This window comes from Strigops habroptila, chromosome 5, assembly GCF_004027225.2.
Source record: "Strigops habroptila isolate Jane chromosome 5, bStrHab1.2.pri, whole genome shotgun sequence".
NCBI lineage: Eukaryota > Metazoa > Chordata > Aves > Psittaciformes > Psittacidae > Strigops > Strigops habroptila.
Genome location: NC_044281.2, coordinates 65,153,624 through 65,172,109, shown reverse-complemented (window position 1 = coordinate 65,172,109; position 18,486 = coordinate 65,153,624). Strand labels below are relative to the sequence as shown.

The 18,486-nt window shown below is 37.5% G+C and overlaps 1 protein-coding gene and 1 long non-coding RNA gene across 2 annotated transcripts in view; one reads left to right on the top strand and one right to left on the bottom strand.

Moving 5' to 3' along the window:
• Positions 1 to 138: 138 nt before the first annotated feature.
• Positions 139 to 18,237, bottom strand: LOC115609143. Its single transcript, XR_003991760.1, has 3 exons — positions 18,100 to 18,237; positions 17,482 to 17,562; positions 139 to 278 (listed from the first exon to the last, which is right to left on the bottom strand). It is a non-coding gene; the product is annotated as an uncharacterized LOC115609143 (long non-coding RNA).
• The window catches only part of PDE6C (phosphodiesterase 6C), a 31,312-nt gene continuing 20,335 nt past the window's right edge, over positions 7,510 to 18,486 (top strand). The window contains exon 1 of the mRNA XM_030488973.1: positions 7,510 to 8,180. Within this exon, the coding sequence (XP_030344833.1) occupies positions 7,701 to 8,180 (480 nt within the window). The 5' untranslated portion in view covers positions 7,510 to 7,700. The remainder of the gene's footprint in view (positions 8,181 to 18,486) is intronic.

Sequence of the window (18,486 nt, the reverse complement as noted above, 5' to 3'; positions counted from 1 at the left end):
CACACCGCAGTCCAAAGTCCTTCTTGCCCAATGTGCTCAACCCAGTTACAAGGTGCAGACCTGTTTCCTCCACCTCCTCCCCAAATTCCTTTCCTGTTTTCCCCTGAGAAACAGTGGCAAACAGCATACTTACAAGTTTCTGCTAACATTTCTGAAAGCCTGGTCATGCCAGAACTTCTTTGGGTGCTCATGACTAGTTCCCTCTTGTTTCCCAAAGGCTGGCTTGAGTGTCAATCTCATGGTCTGCTCCCAGGGACAGGCACTAGAGCCCTGCAAATCTTCGGGAAGGCAAAAGAGCACTTTTGTGTGGTACTGCAAAGGTGGCAGGATGTATGTGCAGCCTGCAAACACCCGAGTGCATGTACACACCACATCTGGCCCTTTTCACATCAGTTTTAAATCAGAGCTTCCAGAATTTGTATTATGTTTTTGGCAGACTGTTTTCAGTTACATAAGCCATTATTTTCTCCTGTCCAGGCAAGTTTTGCTGCCTCTCAGTCAATATTTGTTCTATAGTTTCAACATCTTTAGGAAGCATTAGAGAAAACCTGTTAATTATTTTCTAGCCATGTAACCAGAGCACGATAGGAACGATTGTTACCAAGAGAACTAATTCACCTACTTTTTTTACCTCCCAATTTTGAAAGAATAGAGGCAGGGGCCTGTTAGTTAAAGGTCTTTGTTCATTACTTTAAGTATTAAGCAAAAAAACCCCAAAAAACCAATGTGGTATAAAAAAATACTTCAAAAGTAGTGGACATACAGAATTAAAACAATTTATTCAGCATGGTCTTTCCCAGAAATTTCTTTCAGCCTTCTATTCCTTTCATATATTCATAAAAATATTAAACTTTTTACTGTTACTGCTCTTTACAATCTTTTTCATACGTAATGCCGACAGTGACACAATCATCTGTTTGATTTATCTTCCTTTTCTGCTTTGTGTTGGAGCCTTTTTGCATAAAGAGTATATTTTTGTCCACTTTCTCGAACATCAAATGCTCAGGGCTGTTCCAAGCCTGCTCTGAAGCCTTTGACTCCCTGCATAACATCAGACATTGAAGAGTCTATTATGTTTAATATCAAAGCTTCTATTTGGAATAAAGAACGTATTTAACACAGGTAACCAGAAAGGATGATGCATATTAATTGTCCTGAAACTGTAAGCAGTAATCTTTCAACAAGCCAACCTTTCCATTTTTAAACTGAGATTTTCAAGTTTGCTAATTCCCGCAGAGACTCAAGTGAAACAACAATTTGTATCCCTCTGATGGCTTTTAGAATCTTGCTCCAGCCTCTGGCAATGCTGATGCCAGTTGTATTTACGTATTTTTACAAAACTTTCATAAAACAGTCACTATTTTTAATGTATGAATTTATCATACTTACAAGATCAAAATCAACATGGATTTGCTTTGTTCAGTGTCTCACATGACCGATGGTAAGAAGACAGATTATAGTTTAATTTACAAGCTTTAAATCTATTACTTTCTTTAATACCAAAGAAAACAACTATTGCTTTATTCTCTGCCACTTCATGAAATATTGTTATTTCTCCTAAATTTGTCCTCTTTGGAAATCTGTATACTGCTCTATATTCCCAGACAGATTCTTCCAGGACCAAATCTATTCCTGCAGAATTTTTTCAATAACGTAATTATCCATGAAAATTTGATTACATAAGTTTTCAAAGGAGTCTACAGTCACTCATCCAAATGAACCAAAACCTGATGAGATTTAACCACCTCTGAAAATCTAGGTCAGCAGTACCATTATATTTACTGCAGGTTGTCCTCAGCAGTTTTACAGACAAGAGACCAAACCATGTTTCACTGAAACAAAAATATGCTTCTGTTAATAATTTTTAATAAGATTGGTTCTAAATATGTGCAAGAGCCATTACAGTGTCATAAATTAATCTGAGGTCACCAACAAAAATAAATCAGAAGCATGTAATTTTGTATTAGCCATGGCACAGCATTTCTTTAATTGTGTGCCTCTGCTGATCTCTGCAATGTTTGGCAACGCATATCTGGTGGACGCGCCTGGCAGAGGCTTAGTAATTATAACTTCCAATTCATTCACCTCCTCAAGTCTGGGATCTCTATGAACTCTAGGTAATACCTCAGAAAACTCTTCTTTTGAACTGCTGTCATTGTGGATTTGTGGGAGTGCAGCTACAGCGAAGTCACACCGGTATTTCCCAGCCAAATTTCAACGACTACAGAAGAAGACCTGGGCAAGTTGGTAGAATGCATAGGTGACATCATAGTAAAAGTTTGGCTCTGTGGCTCTTCTGGTTTAGCTATACTTCCAACTCTGCCCACCTGAGGCACGGTTTATATTAATGAAGTCTTTTTACTGTCACAGCTAAAACACTTTGGTTCAATGAGACAAGCTTTTTGGGCAAAAAGGCTCCTTGATGTCACAGTTACATCTAGATCAGGAGTGTAGTGGGGCAGGGATGGAAGGTTGCTGGCAGACTACCATTATTATGGCAATTCAAGGGTGAATTTTGCGCAGTCCTAACAGATGTAGCTGTGCCAGCGCAACTATGTAAACTCATAAACAGGATAAACTCTGCCTCAGTTAATCATCATTTGGATCGACTTGGGCTATGGGTTCGGTTGAGAAATGATGCCAGCAAGTGATCCTCATCCAGATCTTTGGAACCTGGATACACTCCTTGGAGATTTGTACTTCTCATGCAAACATAACAGAATTTGGGCCAGGATTTCAATTGATTTTCGAAGCAATGTGCATAGATCAAGCCAATCGCATCAAATGATTGCTGGATTCTGGGAAATCTCAGACAATTAAAATATTGATAATGCATAAACATGCAAATAACCTCTCATGTAAAGTATTCATTTACAAAGCTTGTTCTAAGTTCAACACCATACTTGATAAAGTTCATATATGGCTTCCCATTCCATTTGAACCTGGCAGCATATTTTTAATATTATAGAAAGATTTTTAAAAGTCAGTATGAGGTTTTTTTTGGAACCGTATCTAATTGAAGGGTAGAAAAGTCTTCTACCTTTGAATTGTGCCAAAAGGCCAAAAACTGGCCTTTCTGGAAGTGATTCTGTGATTGAAGTATTTTTTACATTAACAGCCTGTATAATTCTGCAGTATTTTCCATTAGGAATAGCAACAGAAAATACACAGAAAAGGTCATATTTTCAAAGGAAATTGCAGAAAAAAGCTTTCATTGTAGGAGTTATTTGAGTTTCATTTATGACTTCATAATAGAAATGAAGAAACAAGAATCAAATTACTATTTAAAACATTTTGAACACTGCTACATTGAAACTTTAAATATTAAAAGAACTAGAATTTTATTTGTGGTCACAAGAGTAACTCTTGCTCTTAGGAGAAAGCTGGCTCAAAGAACTGGCAATAGGAGATGTAGCATCCTTTTCCAGCCAGACTGCACATAGATTGAAACACTTCTTGCAGTCTTCTTATGGTTGTTTATAGTGTGCCATTCACGAACATGGGTATGTATTAAACTCTTAGAAGCACAGTTTGCAGGGAAATGAATGACTGTTGTGCGCACAGAGCAGCGGATCCAAGTGTAGCCACTGCCCTGTGGAACCAGACTCAATAACAGCTGACAACAAATGGCATGAGCTGAGCCAAGAAGCTCCATGTACTTTGTAAGGGACAACTGCGTACACTGTCACCATCACAACTGTTCCCCTTGGTGGCAGTCTGAATACAGAGGTCAAGGACAGAATGGGATTGAAAAGATTAGCCTTTGCTCCATGCCAGACTGTGTGCTACCTGTTTTTGTAATTTAATGACGTCACATGCTGCTTAAGGAGTAAATTTACATTGAGCTCTTTATAAACAGTATTTAAACAAACCTAGTTTAAAACAGTACCTTTATTCTCTTTAGCAAACCTTTTTGAGGATTGTGATTCTGAACTGAAATGTTTTTCTAGATGTATTACTAAAATGGAAACAACTTGAAACAAAGATGTAAAGTTTGCCAACAGGTTGGCCAGCCTGGTGAGGAGAGCTTTAAACAATGAATGATGAAAGTCATGGACATACTGGCGCAAGTCCAGCAAAAAGTCACAGAGATCATTGAGCAACAAGAGAATCTGACAAAAGGGGTGACTGAGGGAGCTGAGACTGTCTGTCTGAAAAGACAACTCTGGAGGATCTTATGAAGTATATCAATATCTGGCAGGAGGGAATATAGAAGAGAGAGTCAGACCCTTCTCAGTGGTGCTGAATAGTATTCTCAGTAATAAAAAATGGTCAGGTAACCTAAGATCACCAGGGAATAAATGTGAGAGTGGATGAGCTTAAAAGGCTGCCGTCCTTTGCTCAGTCTGTATACTAAAATTCATTCCAAGCTACCAAGAAACCTGTGCTCATGGTCAAAGCTACCGTGCATTTGGCAACCAAGGTTAACCCCTTCATGCTAGACTGGCCATTTATTTCAGGGAATCTCCCAGAGAATCTAAAATCTCTGTTGACTACTTATTTCATGAACCCCCAGAGCTAACCACTGGTAGTTTTAAGGGACCATGAAAATTTGCACCTGTATGGAAAAAGCAGCTAACTTACTACCTTCAGTGTTTACATTTTTAAGATTACATTTTTAAGAAAAGGGACAGCAAATTATTTTAGAGGAGACATAAAAGTTCAGGTTGTTTATAAAGGTCCCCAAAACACATCAGATCAGTGACACTAAAACATTTTAGTGCCAAAAAACGGCTGTTAGGGTCACACAGTACTTGTTGTACATACCTACAGAATCAACTCTCCCAACCCAATAATTTAGGAATAAATAATAAAATTTTGAATATTAATTTCTTGGATTATAAATATAAATCTCTGATGACCAGGCAGTGGCCACAGAATTATCCACATCAAAACCCATGCAGTTGAAATGAATGCATTTGATTTGTGTTTCTTCAGAAAATCTTTACTGAATGAACCACACTAGATGGACAGAGACTTTCAGACACAAACACTGAACTGTGCTGGGAAATCTTATAAATACCTTTGACATTTACGTGCTGCTTGAATCTATTTAAATAACCATGTCTGTCAGTTATCCTTCTTAGGAGTTTCCATGTTTCACAAGGGCTCAGGAATAGTCTGCTACTAAGAACTACTCTATAAGTAATTTGATTTCTATAGTAACTATGAATATCAATGTGAACAATGTGAACATCGATGCGAACTATGAACAAATGACATCACATGTATTAAAATTACAAAGCACATGTTTCTGATATTCTCTGAAATTAAAGCAATTTGAAAAATATAGCACCTGCTCATCGTATTTTTAAATCAAACCACCTCAGCACGGAAAAGAATCAAAGCCGAATGTGTTTTCTTAATACGTGATCTTACTAAAAATTTGTAAGGAAAGATGATAGCAAAATCATATTTTAAAGTGCCAGAAATGTGATTTAATTTTTTTTATATAGTTTCATATAATAAACTTAAATAGAAATGTGAATTAACATTACTAAAGATAAAATTCTCAGTAGTGTGGAAAATATGAAGAGGAAAGGAGCTAGAATAGAAAATAAATGTCTTATTCCAGCACAGAAGCTTTAAAATTCAGTACCAAACTAGTACTCAAAAAAGTTTAAATGTTCTAATTTACAAAACTTATTAGAATACTAATATGAGAAAAAGAAAACATTATCAATACAAATACACTGTATTTTCCTAACTTTAAAATGAGGACTTCCATAAATATAAGGTACATTCATAGAATCATAGAATCAACTAGGTTAGAAAAGACCTGTAAGATCATCAAGTCCAACTATTACCCCAGGACTGCCAAGACCACCACTAAACTATGTCACTAAGGGCCTCATTTACATGTGTTTTGAACACTTCCAAACTACATTATAATTTCTATCAAATCACTTCAGCTTCTTGGTTTGCCTTAATTATGCATGGTTTAAACCATGACAAACAATTATAGGACGAGATACTGCAACCTTGCACACCCACCAGGAAGGGTCCTGTCCCCCAGGCTGCTAGGGGCAAGTAACCCCACCAGAGAAAAGAAGCCAGGCCAGAATGTGGCCATAGAATGCTGGTTTTCATGTGCATTTTTAAATCCTTATGGCAACTGCAGTCTGGCAAAAATATATGTCTTACACAGCATTTCATATCACAGTCAGGGAAAACTAATTTACTGAGTTAGCTGTCATTACACACCAGTCACTGAGCTGTTCTTTGTGCAGCAGAGGATCAGAGTCAGTTGCCCATGTTGATTCTTTTAGATCTGTTGATAAAAATTAATGTTGACACAGTCTGTTCTCTGGCAGACAGATAAAGTTGTACTTTGAGATTACTCTTTTCAAATTAAGAATTGCCAAAGGGCATGTAGTGCTTTATTCCTAAACCAAGAATCTCTTTCTGCTTCTGATCAATGTGGATGCTACAAATACAAATAACATTAATTGTATTGCAACCCTCCTACTGTGCTGAAATTCAGATCTGTTTCAGTGAACACAGATCATTTGCTGTCATTGAGTTAAAGTTGGCACTCAGCTTTAACTCAGCCTTCTTGCATAGGGGCGTTTGTTCCTAAAATTCAACATATTTTTCATCATACCTTTTCCATTCACGTGGGTGATGCTGAACTTCTGATGGTAGGAAACTTCAAACATGTTATAAAGCTACAACCAGACTTAAGTTTTCCTCTTTGCTCACTTTCTGACAGTTATTACCATTTTTCTGCTATTTAAGAGAGTAGACATCTCCTGCTTTTTCTGAAGAAGGCAAAGAAGAAAATACATGCAGGACCCCGTCTGGTTATTTATGCCTGTAGAGTAAAAATTTTTCTGTCTCCTGAACTCAATCTGAATTCAAGCCATTTTCTGGTTTTACTCTTTCCTTTAGGCTATCTATTTTTGTAAAAAAAAAAAAAAAATTATAAATAAAAATATATGTAAGTCATATCTGGCTGTGCTGAGTCGAATTCTAATTCTTCTACTCCACCTTCATCTGGGTAAATCACTTGAGAAAGCTCAGACTTTTGTCAGGTATTTAGGATTTCACTCATTTTATGCATGTATAGCTTCATAACTACTTTTAGTAATCCAATTTCCACCACCTCCTGACTGTTTTGAGGATAACAAAATTCTGCAATTTTAAAATTTCTCTGTAACATTCCATTTTCCTCCCCGTAAGCACCTCTCACAACTACACATGTGTACATCTGTGCACGTGTATAAAGTGGGCTGAATACCTAAGTGGAATTCCTCGTACTAAATTTCAATGGAAACTTTTGTGTGTATGGTACAATATACATACTGCGAATGAAGGAGGTAACATGCAGGTATACATGACTACACATCAGACAATTTTATAAGATCTAAGAATTATTTTGTTTGTTTAAAATGCTAAAATTATTCCCTTTGGATTTATGAGCTAAGAATGCTCAGGGGTTTAGTGTCCTGACATCTCTTTATTTAGCAGTCTCCAAGATCTCACACTAAGATGATGTTAAGCCAGTGCCTTCTGTCATAGCTCAAGAGTTTCAGAAGGGTTGGAAACCAGAGAGGAAGGTGAATGTACTATGCCTGTGAGCTATACAATATGTACACAGTACTGGTTTTTTACTAGTATCAAGTTAGGATTTCTTGCTACCACTCCTGCTTCGATGGTAATGCAGTTCTAAAAGAAATCCTAAGAACAATACAGCAAAAATGGGTGAGGTAAATAAAGATGATGTTGAAAAATACTTGGAGAATAACCCCCAGTTTGCCAAGGAGTATTTCGACCGAAAAATGAGAGCAGAAGTGCTGGGAAGTATCTTTAAAGTGAGCCCTGGAGATGTGAAGGAAGGAGTCAGCTTCAAAGACATGTCCCGGCTGGAGGAGTGTGACATACTTTTTGAGCTGCTAACAGAAATCCAGGATGAAGGAGGCAATATGGAAAAGATAGTGCACAAGGCCCTACAGAGGATAGCACAGCTGCTGGCAGCTGATCGGTGTAGTATGTTTCTTTGCCGTTCCCGAAATGGTATTCCAGAGGTGGCCACCAGGCTTCTCAATGTCACTCCAACTTCCAGCTTTGAGGAGAATTTGGTGAAACCAGACAATGAGACTGTTTTTCCTCTGGACATCGGGATAGCGGGATGGGTTGCTCATACCAAGAAGTTTTTTAATATACCTGATGTGAAAAAGGTAAGTGACTGCTCTTGGGGAATGGGTTTCTGTGCATGTGCTTACTCAGCTTCCTGCACAGCGCTTGTGGTATGGAGTCATTCTTCAGAAACATCCCAGAAACAGAAGTTCAGACCAAAAGCATGAGAAAAGCAGCAGTAAAATCACATCATATAGTCTATTGAGGTATTTCCAGTATCCTTGCACAATAGTTGTAATGTAATTTATTATAATAAGGGAGGAGACTATTAGATTAATAGAGACCAATAAGTACTTGTATTTCTGTTGAACAAGGCAGGCTCCTATTCTGTTTTCCAGTATGGGCTTGCAAGTGTGCTCCCTTATCATTCCGTGCTGTCATACATGCACCTCTGAATACAATCAATTTGCAGCTTTTGTAATGAGGATGCTTCCTTCTAAGTAGGTGAATGAAGTCAGATGAAGATGATGTCAACATATATGCTCAGTTTCAAGCCTGTCTTTGAATTTAAAATTTCTCCAAACCTTGAGTATGTCCAGATCCAGGGCTTTTGTTCAGAACCATCTATAGAAGAAGATTAATGAGTCAGAGCTGCTCTGACATTTTCAAAGTTCATGTTGAATTCGCACAGAATCACCTTCTTTAGTTATGATGCTGATAAGGATTATTACAAATGTTAATTAAAATGATGAGTAACCTAACAGAAATTAAACATGCATGATGAGAACTGCTTTTAGAAACTGCTCTGAAATACATGGGCAAACAAATGTGTTGTGATTGTTGTAGATTTCTTTAAAAATAGATAACCTTATATTATCAAATAGTGACATCTTCATCTCCTTTTAGTGTTTTATGGAAAAGCTCAACATAACCAAATGGTGCTGAGATAATTATACAAGCTGGCAGTCTGGCCCCTCAGTATTTCCTATACAGTCGCTCCAAAATTCTGGGCCATTTTAGGGATGGAAACCACCTCAGTGTCTTAAGATCAATATAAATAACAAAAGTCTTTACGCAATTGTCTATGTTTTCCAGGAGGTAAACAAAAAGTATTTTATTTTATCATGTTACATGTTGGCAGACAGAAAGAAATAAAGAACTACTTTAAAAGCTCAGAAACAAATGAAAATGTATATGTATGTGAAAATAACATTCCAATATATAGTAAACTACCTCAGATGGAAGTAGGAATGATGGGAACAAACAGAAGAATGACTGATTTGAGAAAAGAAACCAGTTGATTTTTAACTGACCACTAAGATGCTTTCTCCAATGGCTGCTGTTCTGACAGGAAGCATCTGACTTACTGGCTCTTACCACCATACTGGGAGATTGGAGGATAATCCTAAATTCATAAGGCTGATTACATGAGAAAAGATCAGAGGGATCAAGAAAGATATGCCTTCTATCAGACACTGTACTGCTCCTTAATTTCATGTGTGAGAGGTGCACAGAGGAGGGCTGCCCAAATATTTCTGTGTTTGCAATAGGATTTGCTCAAAATTTTGTGACTAATATAATTTGAATATGCTTAAATAAGAGAACCTTTCTGTCTGTCTAATCCTGCTAGGTATACATTTTGCACTCATAAATTAATCCATGTCAGCTGAGTATCTGTCCAGCTATTATTCAGCCATTCTAAGGTAATCTTTACTTAGGCATCCTTTTACTCTCTTAGGATTACTGAGTTCTATGCCATTAGGCCCGCACTTGCAAATGCAGTTAAACCAAGGTGCCATTAATCCACATTTGGTAAATGAATGTAATCAAAATATTGACATTTTATAGGTTAATTGCAAAACTCCCAGCCTCTTCTATGGGACCAAGATTTGTTATTTAAAAACAACCCTGAAGGTCTCAAAATTGTCACCATTTTTATTCTATTTGTACAAAAATTCAGGTGGCCAATCGACAGTCCTCACGCAGGCCAAGTTCCCACTAATGTCACCAAGATCTCTCTCCATAAGGAACCCAGAACTGCAACTTTAGTCAGTAACATTTAAGAAATATAGTTAGTCCATGGCAGCAGAAAGAGGCAGCCGCTGAGGCCTTTATCACTTTTTTGAAAGGATAATTATTTTTCAGATCATTTCGTATGCACTTCACTCAAACTAGATTGTCTGCTACCCAAATCCTGAGCAAAAAATGACAAGCAGAGTTAAGACAGAGAGAAATTTTGCCCCTATTACCTTGTCAGAATACAAAATGCACAATGAATAATTCTAGATACTATAGTACCTTAAAGATGTCATGTCTAACCACTTTCTATTGTTGACACAATCCATATCCAAACGGCATAGTGTTTTTAAGTCTTAAGCACATGACAACATTGACAAACCAACAGTGAGACATTTTTATGCTTCAATCACCACCCCTTTATAACAAGAGTGAATGTAATGAAAGATCACAATAGCAATAAATCATTGTAAAAACTTTAGACTCCACTTTTAGTGTGTGGTAGCCAGTTCTTTAGGGATTATCTTCTTCAACCTGGAAAAGTACCAATAAAAGTGAGGAAGCTCCTCATCCTGACTAATGCTTCAGAAAAGAAAAGCGGAGGAAAAGATACAGACTTTCCATAATTAACTTAGTAGCCAGAACAGTCTCCCCCACAAGATTATAGACCTGTTGACTTCAAGAGCTAATAATGTTTAATCCAGGGTTTAACAAGAAACAGAAGGCCGGGCAGGACCATTGCCCTAATAATTTGCTTCACATTATTCCCAGGGTCTGGCAGAGTATGTGACACAAATATTCCACATTAAAATAATAGACTACATAAAATGTGATATGTCCATTATTATTCTTTAAATACTAACTGATAACATGGACAACATGATAAAGAAGAGTACAATAGCCTTACATCTTTTGCTACAGCAGTATTTCCAAATAAAACTAAGAAATAGTTAAACAAGGAGCATCTGTTCTGGGGAATCAAAATCTTACATTCTTAGCATGTAAGAACCAATAATAAATACTATATATATTTGCTCCATCATGTATTTAAATTATTGCAGTATTCCTTTTAATTCAGAGATATTTGAAGACAAAGATTTAACTGAGGATTAGAAAGTCATGGTTATAGTACAGGTTAAAATTATATGAATGGTGAAAAAAATGCTTCAAAAGAAGTGAAGGCTTTTGGATTAGACCCATAAAGGGACTGAAAAGTTCTGATGCTGAAGAACATGCCCTCATTTGTAGAGGTTCTGCACTGGAATCCACAAGCCCCAGTGAAGAATCAACAGAGTGTGGAGAGATTCTGATGCTTCCAATTCAGATTAAGCAGAAAGAGCAGTGACCATTGTGGCACCTAGTTTAACCACTGGAAATGTATGTTAGAAAACAACTTAAATATATCTTCAAGTTGCAAGCACTTGTATCATCCCTTAGTAAACTGATACAGCTTCAGTTTGTATGAATCTTTTTTCTGTGGGAGTTCTCTTTAATGCAAGGGCCAGAGAGACTTCAAATCCAGGCCCGTCCGAAATGGCAGGAGCTTCAGATTCACAGAAATGTGTCAGTACTCAGACTCCAGGCTGTCTGAGCCTGGAACAAGGAAGAAGAGACACTCTGTCCCTTTTCTTGAATCTGTATCAGATTGTAAAATAAAGATTATTTGAAGAGGGGAGAGAAAAGAGCAAAGGGAAGCATGGTCTTGCAGCTCAGTGGTTCAAACTCCCATGTGGCAGTGAGGAGACCCGGGCACTGAACTGTTGTCCAGCTGCTATGTGCAAACAGTTGCTCCAGTAACACACAGCAGTGGTCCTGTGACCAGGAGGTAGTCTTAGAATGCCTCTTAGGGCAGGAAGACATTGCTGGAATCAGACACATCCATGTCAAAAATATGAAGCAGTGGGAAAGTGCAGGAGACAGCAAGATGGTCAATGACACAACTGGTTGCTCTGAAAATGGATAGAATGGAGTCACTTTGTGGTAGAGCTGGTAGCAGGTCAGTCACTTGCTAATAAGATGTCTTAGTTCTCAACTCACGTTCTGCTATTCCCCTCACAATGTGGTCTTGGAGAAGAAATCCAAATATCCAACATATTGACAAGGCAGAGCATGCTAGAAAAAGCTTCAAAGGCCAGAGGAAGATTGTTAAAATAGTTTTAGAGGGAAATTCTTGAGAAACAAACTTGATATTAAGACGAGAAGAAACGAGAGCAAAGATACACAATGCCACAGATGTACTGCCTTTCTGAATGTCTGGAAAGCAATGAGAATTGAAACAACCCCAAGAAAAACTCAAAATGGGAAAAAATGGAGAGGCAACCTTTTATGTGAGAAGAACTTGTGTTGTAAATGTTAATGTCTGTTCCTCCATTTTATCTTATCATCTTGATAATAAAAACCAGATTGTCAAAAAGTCACACTCAATACAGTAAAATATTAACTGGAAAAATGGAAACAGGAACAAATATCTATTAACTGCACCTTCCAGAAGAAAACCCCAAAGCTTTAATTCTGTACTTGAACTAATTTGTGTTAAAAGAGGAAAGCTTCCAAAAATGAGGAAAAAATTAACATTAAAAATGAAAATGAGAAGCTCCCTTTTATCCTAATTTTCTTGTTTTATGTGAAAAAAACACTTGAAATATAATACAGACTCAATTTCAGAAAGTTGCAAGGTAGCCACCTCATATAGCAAATAACAAGCAGACATTTCAGTGACATGATTGAAAAGTTCAAACCCAAATGCTGTTAAATATATATTAACTACTACTTGATTCAGTTTCAGAACTCTAGTGATCTTGAAGATATCAATCTCAATTTGTTTTCTAATGCTTGGAAGTTACATGTCAAAATGCAGTTGTTTTACATCCCTGGCAATACATGATTTTTTGAATGCGGCCTAATGAATGGCCAACTCAGTTAATTGGGTTTGGTTTTGAATTAGACTGATGACATTTTTGTAGCTGATAGCAGTTGTTTTTTATTTTCCATTCATACTCAATTATATCATTACGAAACAAAAATATTTGTGAGTTGAAAATAGGACAAGCAGAAGTAAGATGAAGCAGTGCAGCACACCAATACCACCTACTCAGAGTTAAAAATTTTGTTTGAAAAATCAGAGCCAATTAAGACAATCAGTGGGAGAACGTAATATCAGGAAGAGGAGAAAATACTGAAGGACTACCAGAAAGAGAAACAGAAGCATGTGAAGATGATGCAAAGAAATGTGTGTTAATGATGAGCATGTGACACCAGCTTCTGATGTCAAAGGTTCCTGCGGTTCCTGTTCCAGCAGTGCTCCAGACCCTCACCTGGTCATCCAAAGGATGATGTATTTTGACCAGTCTGAGCTAATCTATCCAACCCAGAACTGCTAGCCCAATATAAGCAAAGTAGCCATAACTGCCAGGGGTCCCAGAAAGCCATTATTCCTCTGTGCTTTGTAAGAGGAAAGAGGTGGAGTAAAATAGGCATCTGCTTTCTTGGCACTACCACCTCAGCTGCAGGATTAAGCCTTATCACTTCTTCTTAACTGTGATATTTGAGGCACTTCAACAAACTCAAAATGGAGAGGTAGACTGCACAATAGATACTGACCGGTCACTCTGAGTCAACACGGAAGGAAGGAACAGGAAGAGGTTTTTAAATGGGCCCAATAGTGATCGTCATATGAAAACCAAGGTGTAAACGTCATCTGTGGAACATGAACAAAACAATATCATGCTGCCTGATAGCAAGGCCACCAGTCGCTTAAGCAAAGGTTTATGGGATAGCTTCATTTCCTAACATGTCAAACCACGTTTAATGAAGATGCTGATGTTGTGCCAAATTAAAAGCAATTGGGAATATGCAAGTGTACTGGAGACGTGAAGCCTTGGTACTACCAACTTTGAGCTGCTGTTCCTACTATCTTAAATCAACCAGAGCAGTGAATCTTCACCCTGACTAGCTGAACAGGGAAGAGGGATCCTTGTTCCCTTATACTCTTTTTTTGTGTTGCTTTTCACACCTTTCCATTTCTCTCTTTCCTAAATTTGTATAAATTATATACTTTTGCATGTGCAATTGAAACCAAATTAACAAGAGTTACACTATCTCATTACTAAAATAGTTTTTGCATTTTCTGATCAAATTTACGCTCAACAACTAATACATGCTGCAGACTTTGACCTGGAGTTTCCAATAGTGTCAAACTCACTTTCCTCAGGCTGCATTTTGTTGTTAATCCCATCAGAAATGCTCAAGGCTTAATTTGGTGTTCTGGTGTAGCAAATCCTAAAATAACATTATGCACTGGGAGGTATACTTCCTTTATTAAATACTGTAGGATGGTTGCACAAACATTGGAATGATGGTCTTCATCATTTTTTAAAGCTTGGCATAGAATAAAGCTTGTGAAAGGTTAGAAATTTTTGCAAAGCTCCTCTTCATAGTCACTTAAAGAATTGTGGGAATATAAAACCAGACAGTGAAGGAGAAATCATCATGAGAGAAATAAGGTTTTTAAAAACTGGTAAAAGGAAATACAGAGGAACATATCACTCCCAAGAATGGAACTGAGATCTTCAGGAAAGGCCATGAAATAAGAGATGGAACACAAGATGATTCCTTCTTCTGGGCAAGTCCACCAGTAAGAACTTCCCAGAAACAATAAAGTAACATTGATTTAAAAAAAAAAAAAACAACAAACTACATAATCTTAAAGTATTATCTGCTCCTGTAGTCTTTTAAAAGTAACTTCTTGAAATAACTGCAGTTCCCAGGGGAGTGATTTTATTCTCGTTTAAATTTCTTTTACCTTATTACAGACATGAACTTAGAGTTTTATAGCTACAATTCAGAATCAGATATGGTATAGCCTCAGTAAGGAAGTTTATGTGTAACTGCCATATGAGGAAAACAAAAGTCATTTTTAGAACGACAGGCCTTACTTTTCCCTTTCACAGAGGCGTAATCATGCTGCTTACACAACAGTGGCTTCTGATTTAGTAAACTCCACTGGTAGCTATGAGGTGCAAATAAGCTTACAAACCCTAAAGAAAATGAAAGGTTGAGGCCAAATGATCTAAAAGTAGAACTTCATATTGATATTTCATTGGTAAGAGGTTTATATTGGTAATGTCTAGTAGTGCTGGTGAGTTACAGTGAGATAAAACTGTTGTCATGGTTTAGAGAATCAGGAAACATGAATTAGCTACTAATTTGCAAATGTATAGGCTAGATCCATTGTATCTTGCCAAACCCCTCTTCAGTCACCTTCCATCACCTACAACAGAAATATGAACACAAAGATGTGTCCTGATTTTCCACTCCTGTATGCTGGTGCTAGCTTAGTGCAAATCCAGGACATGCTGAACATTTTAGGATATATCTACAGACCTGACCATTGCACAGTAAATAGCTAGGTATCTTAGCTTTAAAAGGAGCTAGTAGAAAATGCTTACAAATGTACTACAATTAGGGAGTTATCACAGATCACCTTTTCTTCATTTTTTTAAAAAAGCCTATTTTACGATTTAACTGAGAGCTAAAAGTTCACATCACTGCTCTTCTGCCTATGGTACTGCAGACCACGTTTCTGGCTTGTCTATGAACATGACTTTCCAGACATTGTGAAAAGTTATTTTCTTTGAAAACAAAAGGAGCTTATGTTCTCAAGAGAAAATATTTTAAAACCTTGAAATAAAGGCTTCAAAACTTGTAGCAACTATGTGCAAAATATTCAATAATGAAAATCCTAAAACTAAGCACAATTTTTTTCTTGTATATGCAAATCATGTGCGATAGGAGTCTTTGTACACGCTGTGGGAATGTTGGCAGTGTGCTATGAGGTATTTTCATCTTTCTGCATTGCACTGTTTAGGCACAACTCAAGATGGCTTGCGGTTACTGAACTTTCTGTTTATTAACACAGACTTGCATTAAAATTTTCCTATCCTCTGCAAAAATCGTATGAGAAAGCGCTTCTTCTGAACAATTCTGAACACCACTGCTTGTACCTTCAGTCTGGAGTCAGCAGCTGTGTCCTGCTGATTCAGCTCACGTGGTGTATATGGGTCCCTTTTAAGTATTCAAAAATCCAGGAGTGTCTGTTTCATTTATCTCCTCATAAATGAAACATACAGCATAGAGCATACAGCATTCTCGAACCAGGAACTTGGGCCTTGCCATTATGCTAGATGGTCTCAGGGAGGCAGAGGGACTACAAAAGAGGGTCAAATTATCTATCTGACTTACTTTATTCTGAATGGCTAAAACAGAGATTCAGAAATTACAACCAAAGCCCAAAACCACATTCAAACCCAGACTGGTTTTGTCAGTAGACAATACATCTCAGAGAAAATAAAGTATTTCCACATAATAACATACTTAGCAGACTGCAGGACATAATTTGAGTCTTACACAGAAGAGACAGATTGACTGTCATTTTCCCTGGATGTCTGTTGAGACACCTCTACAGCTTTCTCCAAGAAAAGCAGAAAACAACTCATGGAAAATTTGACTGAAATAGAAAAAACATTTCTTCACCGGGATAGTATAGCCAAAACCGGCTATACTTTCCAGGGGCTCAAATACATCCTGATACATTGAACTACAGAGAAAACATACTGGTTACTTCTATTCATCTCAATGTGATTTATGGGGATGTCCTTAAGAGAATCAATTCTCTGTAAGAGGGCCCAGCCAGTAGATACAGAAGAGATTTCAGATGTACTTCCACACATTTAATTCCTTTCAGAGTAATGCACTCGTAGAAGGAAATTTAAAATGTAAATGTAAAAGATGGGCTATCTAAAGACTATGAAGAATTGAAGCGGGGGGGGGTGGAACTCTAACATTCTGAACACATAATAAAATCCAGTCTACCTTCTCAGGGTTGTATATGCTATAAATTCAACATACACTGGAAACAATTGCTAGAGAGAAGAGGGGAAAAAAGAAATTAAGAAGAAAGATCCAAATAGTAGACAAACAGTTTTAGTCCTGGCATTTCCTAGTCTTTTTAGCTGGATTTTACAACCTAGAAAATGTTTAAGTAGTTTTATGTATGATTTCTGAAAGGAGAAATTCCATTATGCAGCATCCTGCAACATTCTCCAGTCCGTCAGCAAGGAAGACACCTTGAGATCCACCATGCAGATCTTGGCTGCCTAGGCTAACGCAGTAATTAATCGCAGTAATATCCATCAGCTCTGCAGGTAGACATGCAGTAACATGTCAGTCACTTTATAAGTGGATTCACAAATATTTGCTAACAGCAGGGAATTGGTAAGGTTTGGGAATCTTGGTTCTTGGTGGGTGTCCTTAAAACAGGACTCCTTTGGCCCCCCTCTAGTTGGCTGCCATTCCTATCCATGGTGTTATAATGTAGTCTGACCTTACCTGGCTACCAGGCCTCTCACCACTTCCTGACGTTCTCTTTTAGTACCAACTGCTCATCACCTGGAGAAATCAGGCGCAGACCTGTTAAAGGAAATTCAGGGAGAATCTGCCATTGACTGTAGACAAGGACTTGAGTGCTCACCTCCGAAGAAGTTTGAGCACTGACTTGTTAGCAGTGACAGGTACAAGTGGATGGGAAAGGCTCAGTGAAGACAGTCTGGCTATTTTAGCTGCTTAGTAGAACCATGTAACTTCTCAGTATGCACATATTGACAGATTCTAATCACCCAACTCATAATTCAGCTCATTTAGATATATCATCATAAGAATATCACGAAACACAACAACTCTTTACAAACAGATTTCCCTGACAAATTTCAAATCCCATTTCTTAAAATGAACACTAAAGCATTACAAAGAAAGCACCAAGAATGTCTTAGAAATAAAACAGATTTCCATGAAACATGAACTAGCTTCCCAATATTTTTTACATAAAAGAATTAAAAGAATAGCTTTTACTAAACCCTTCTCAGCATTTGGTCTCAAGGAGGAAAGCTGGGGTAGTTAGTTGTGGCTCATTCATTAGCCACGTGGTCTCATTCCCACAGGATCACTCACCTAACAAAAGCAGCTCTGTGTCCTGATCCCGCTGATCCTACACCTGCCCATTCATGAGAAGAGCATGTTGGGCTGGAAGCAGCAGGAAAGGGAGTCTGTCAGACAGGAAATAAGAAACAGCTCCACCAGATGAATACCTGCTGGGGATGCCTCTCTGCCAGAGGCACTTTTAGCCATATACATGCAGGATAGATGGTAGTCTTAGACATTGTGTGATGGAACAGTGTAATGACTTTTATGTACAGAAATAATTAAATAAAAAATATTAACATAGCTATGAAATAATTCTCTTACATGCAAGCCGTATGTATTAGACTTAGAGGTAGCCTCAAAGTCAAATTACTCTCTCCTTTATTATAGATTTTCCCATATCTGTAATTCCTCATC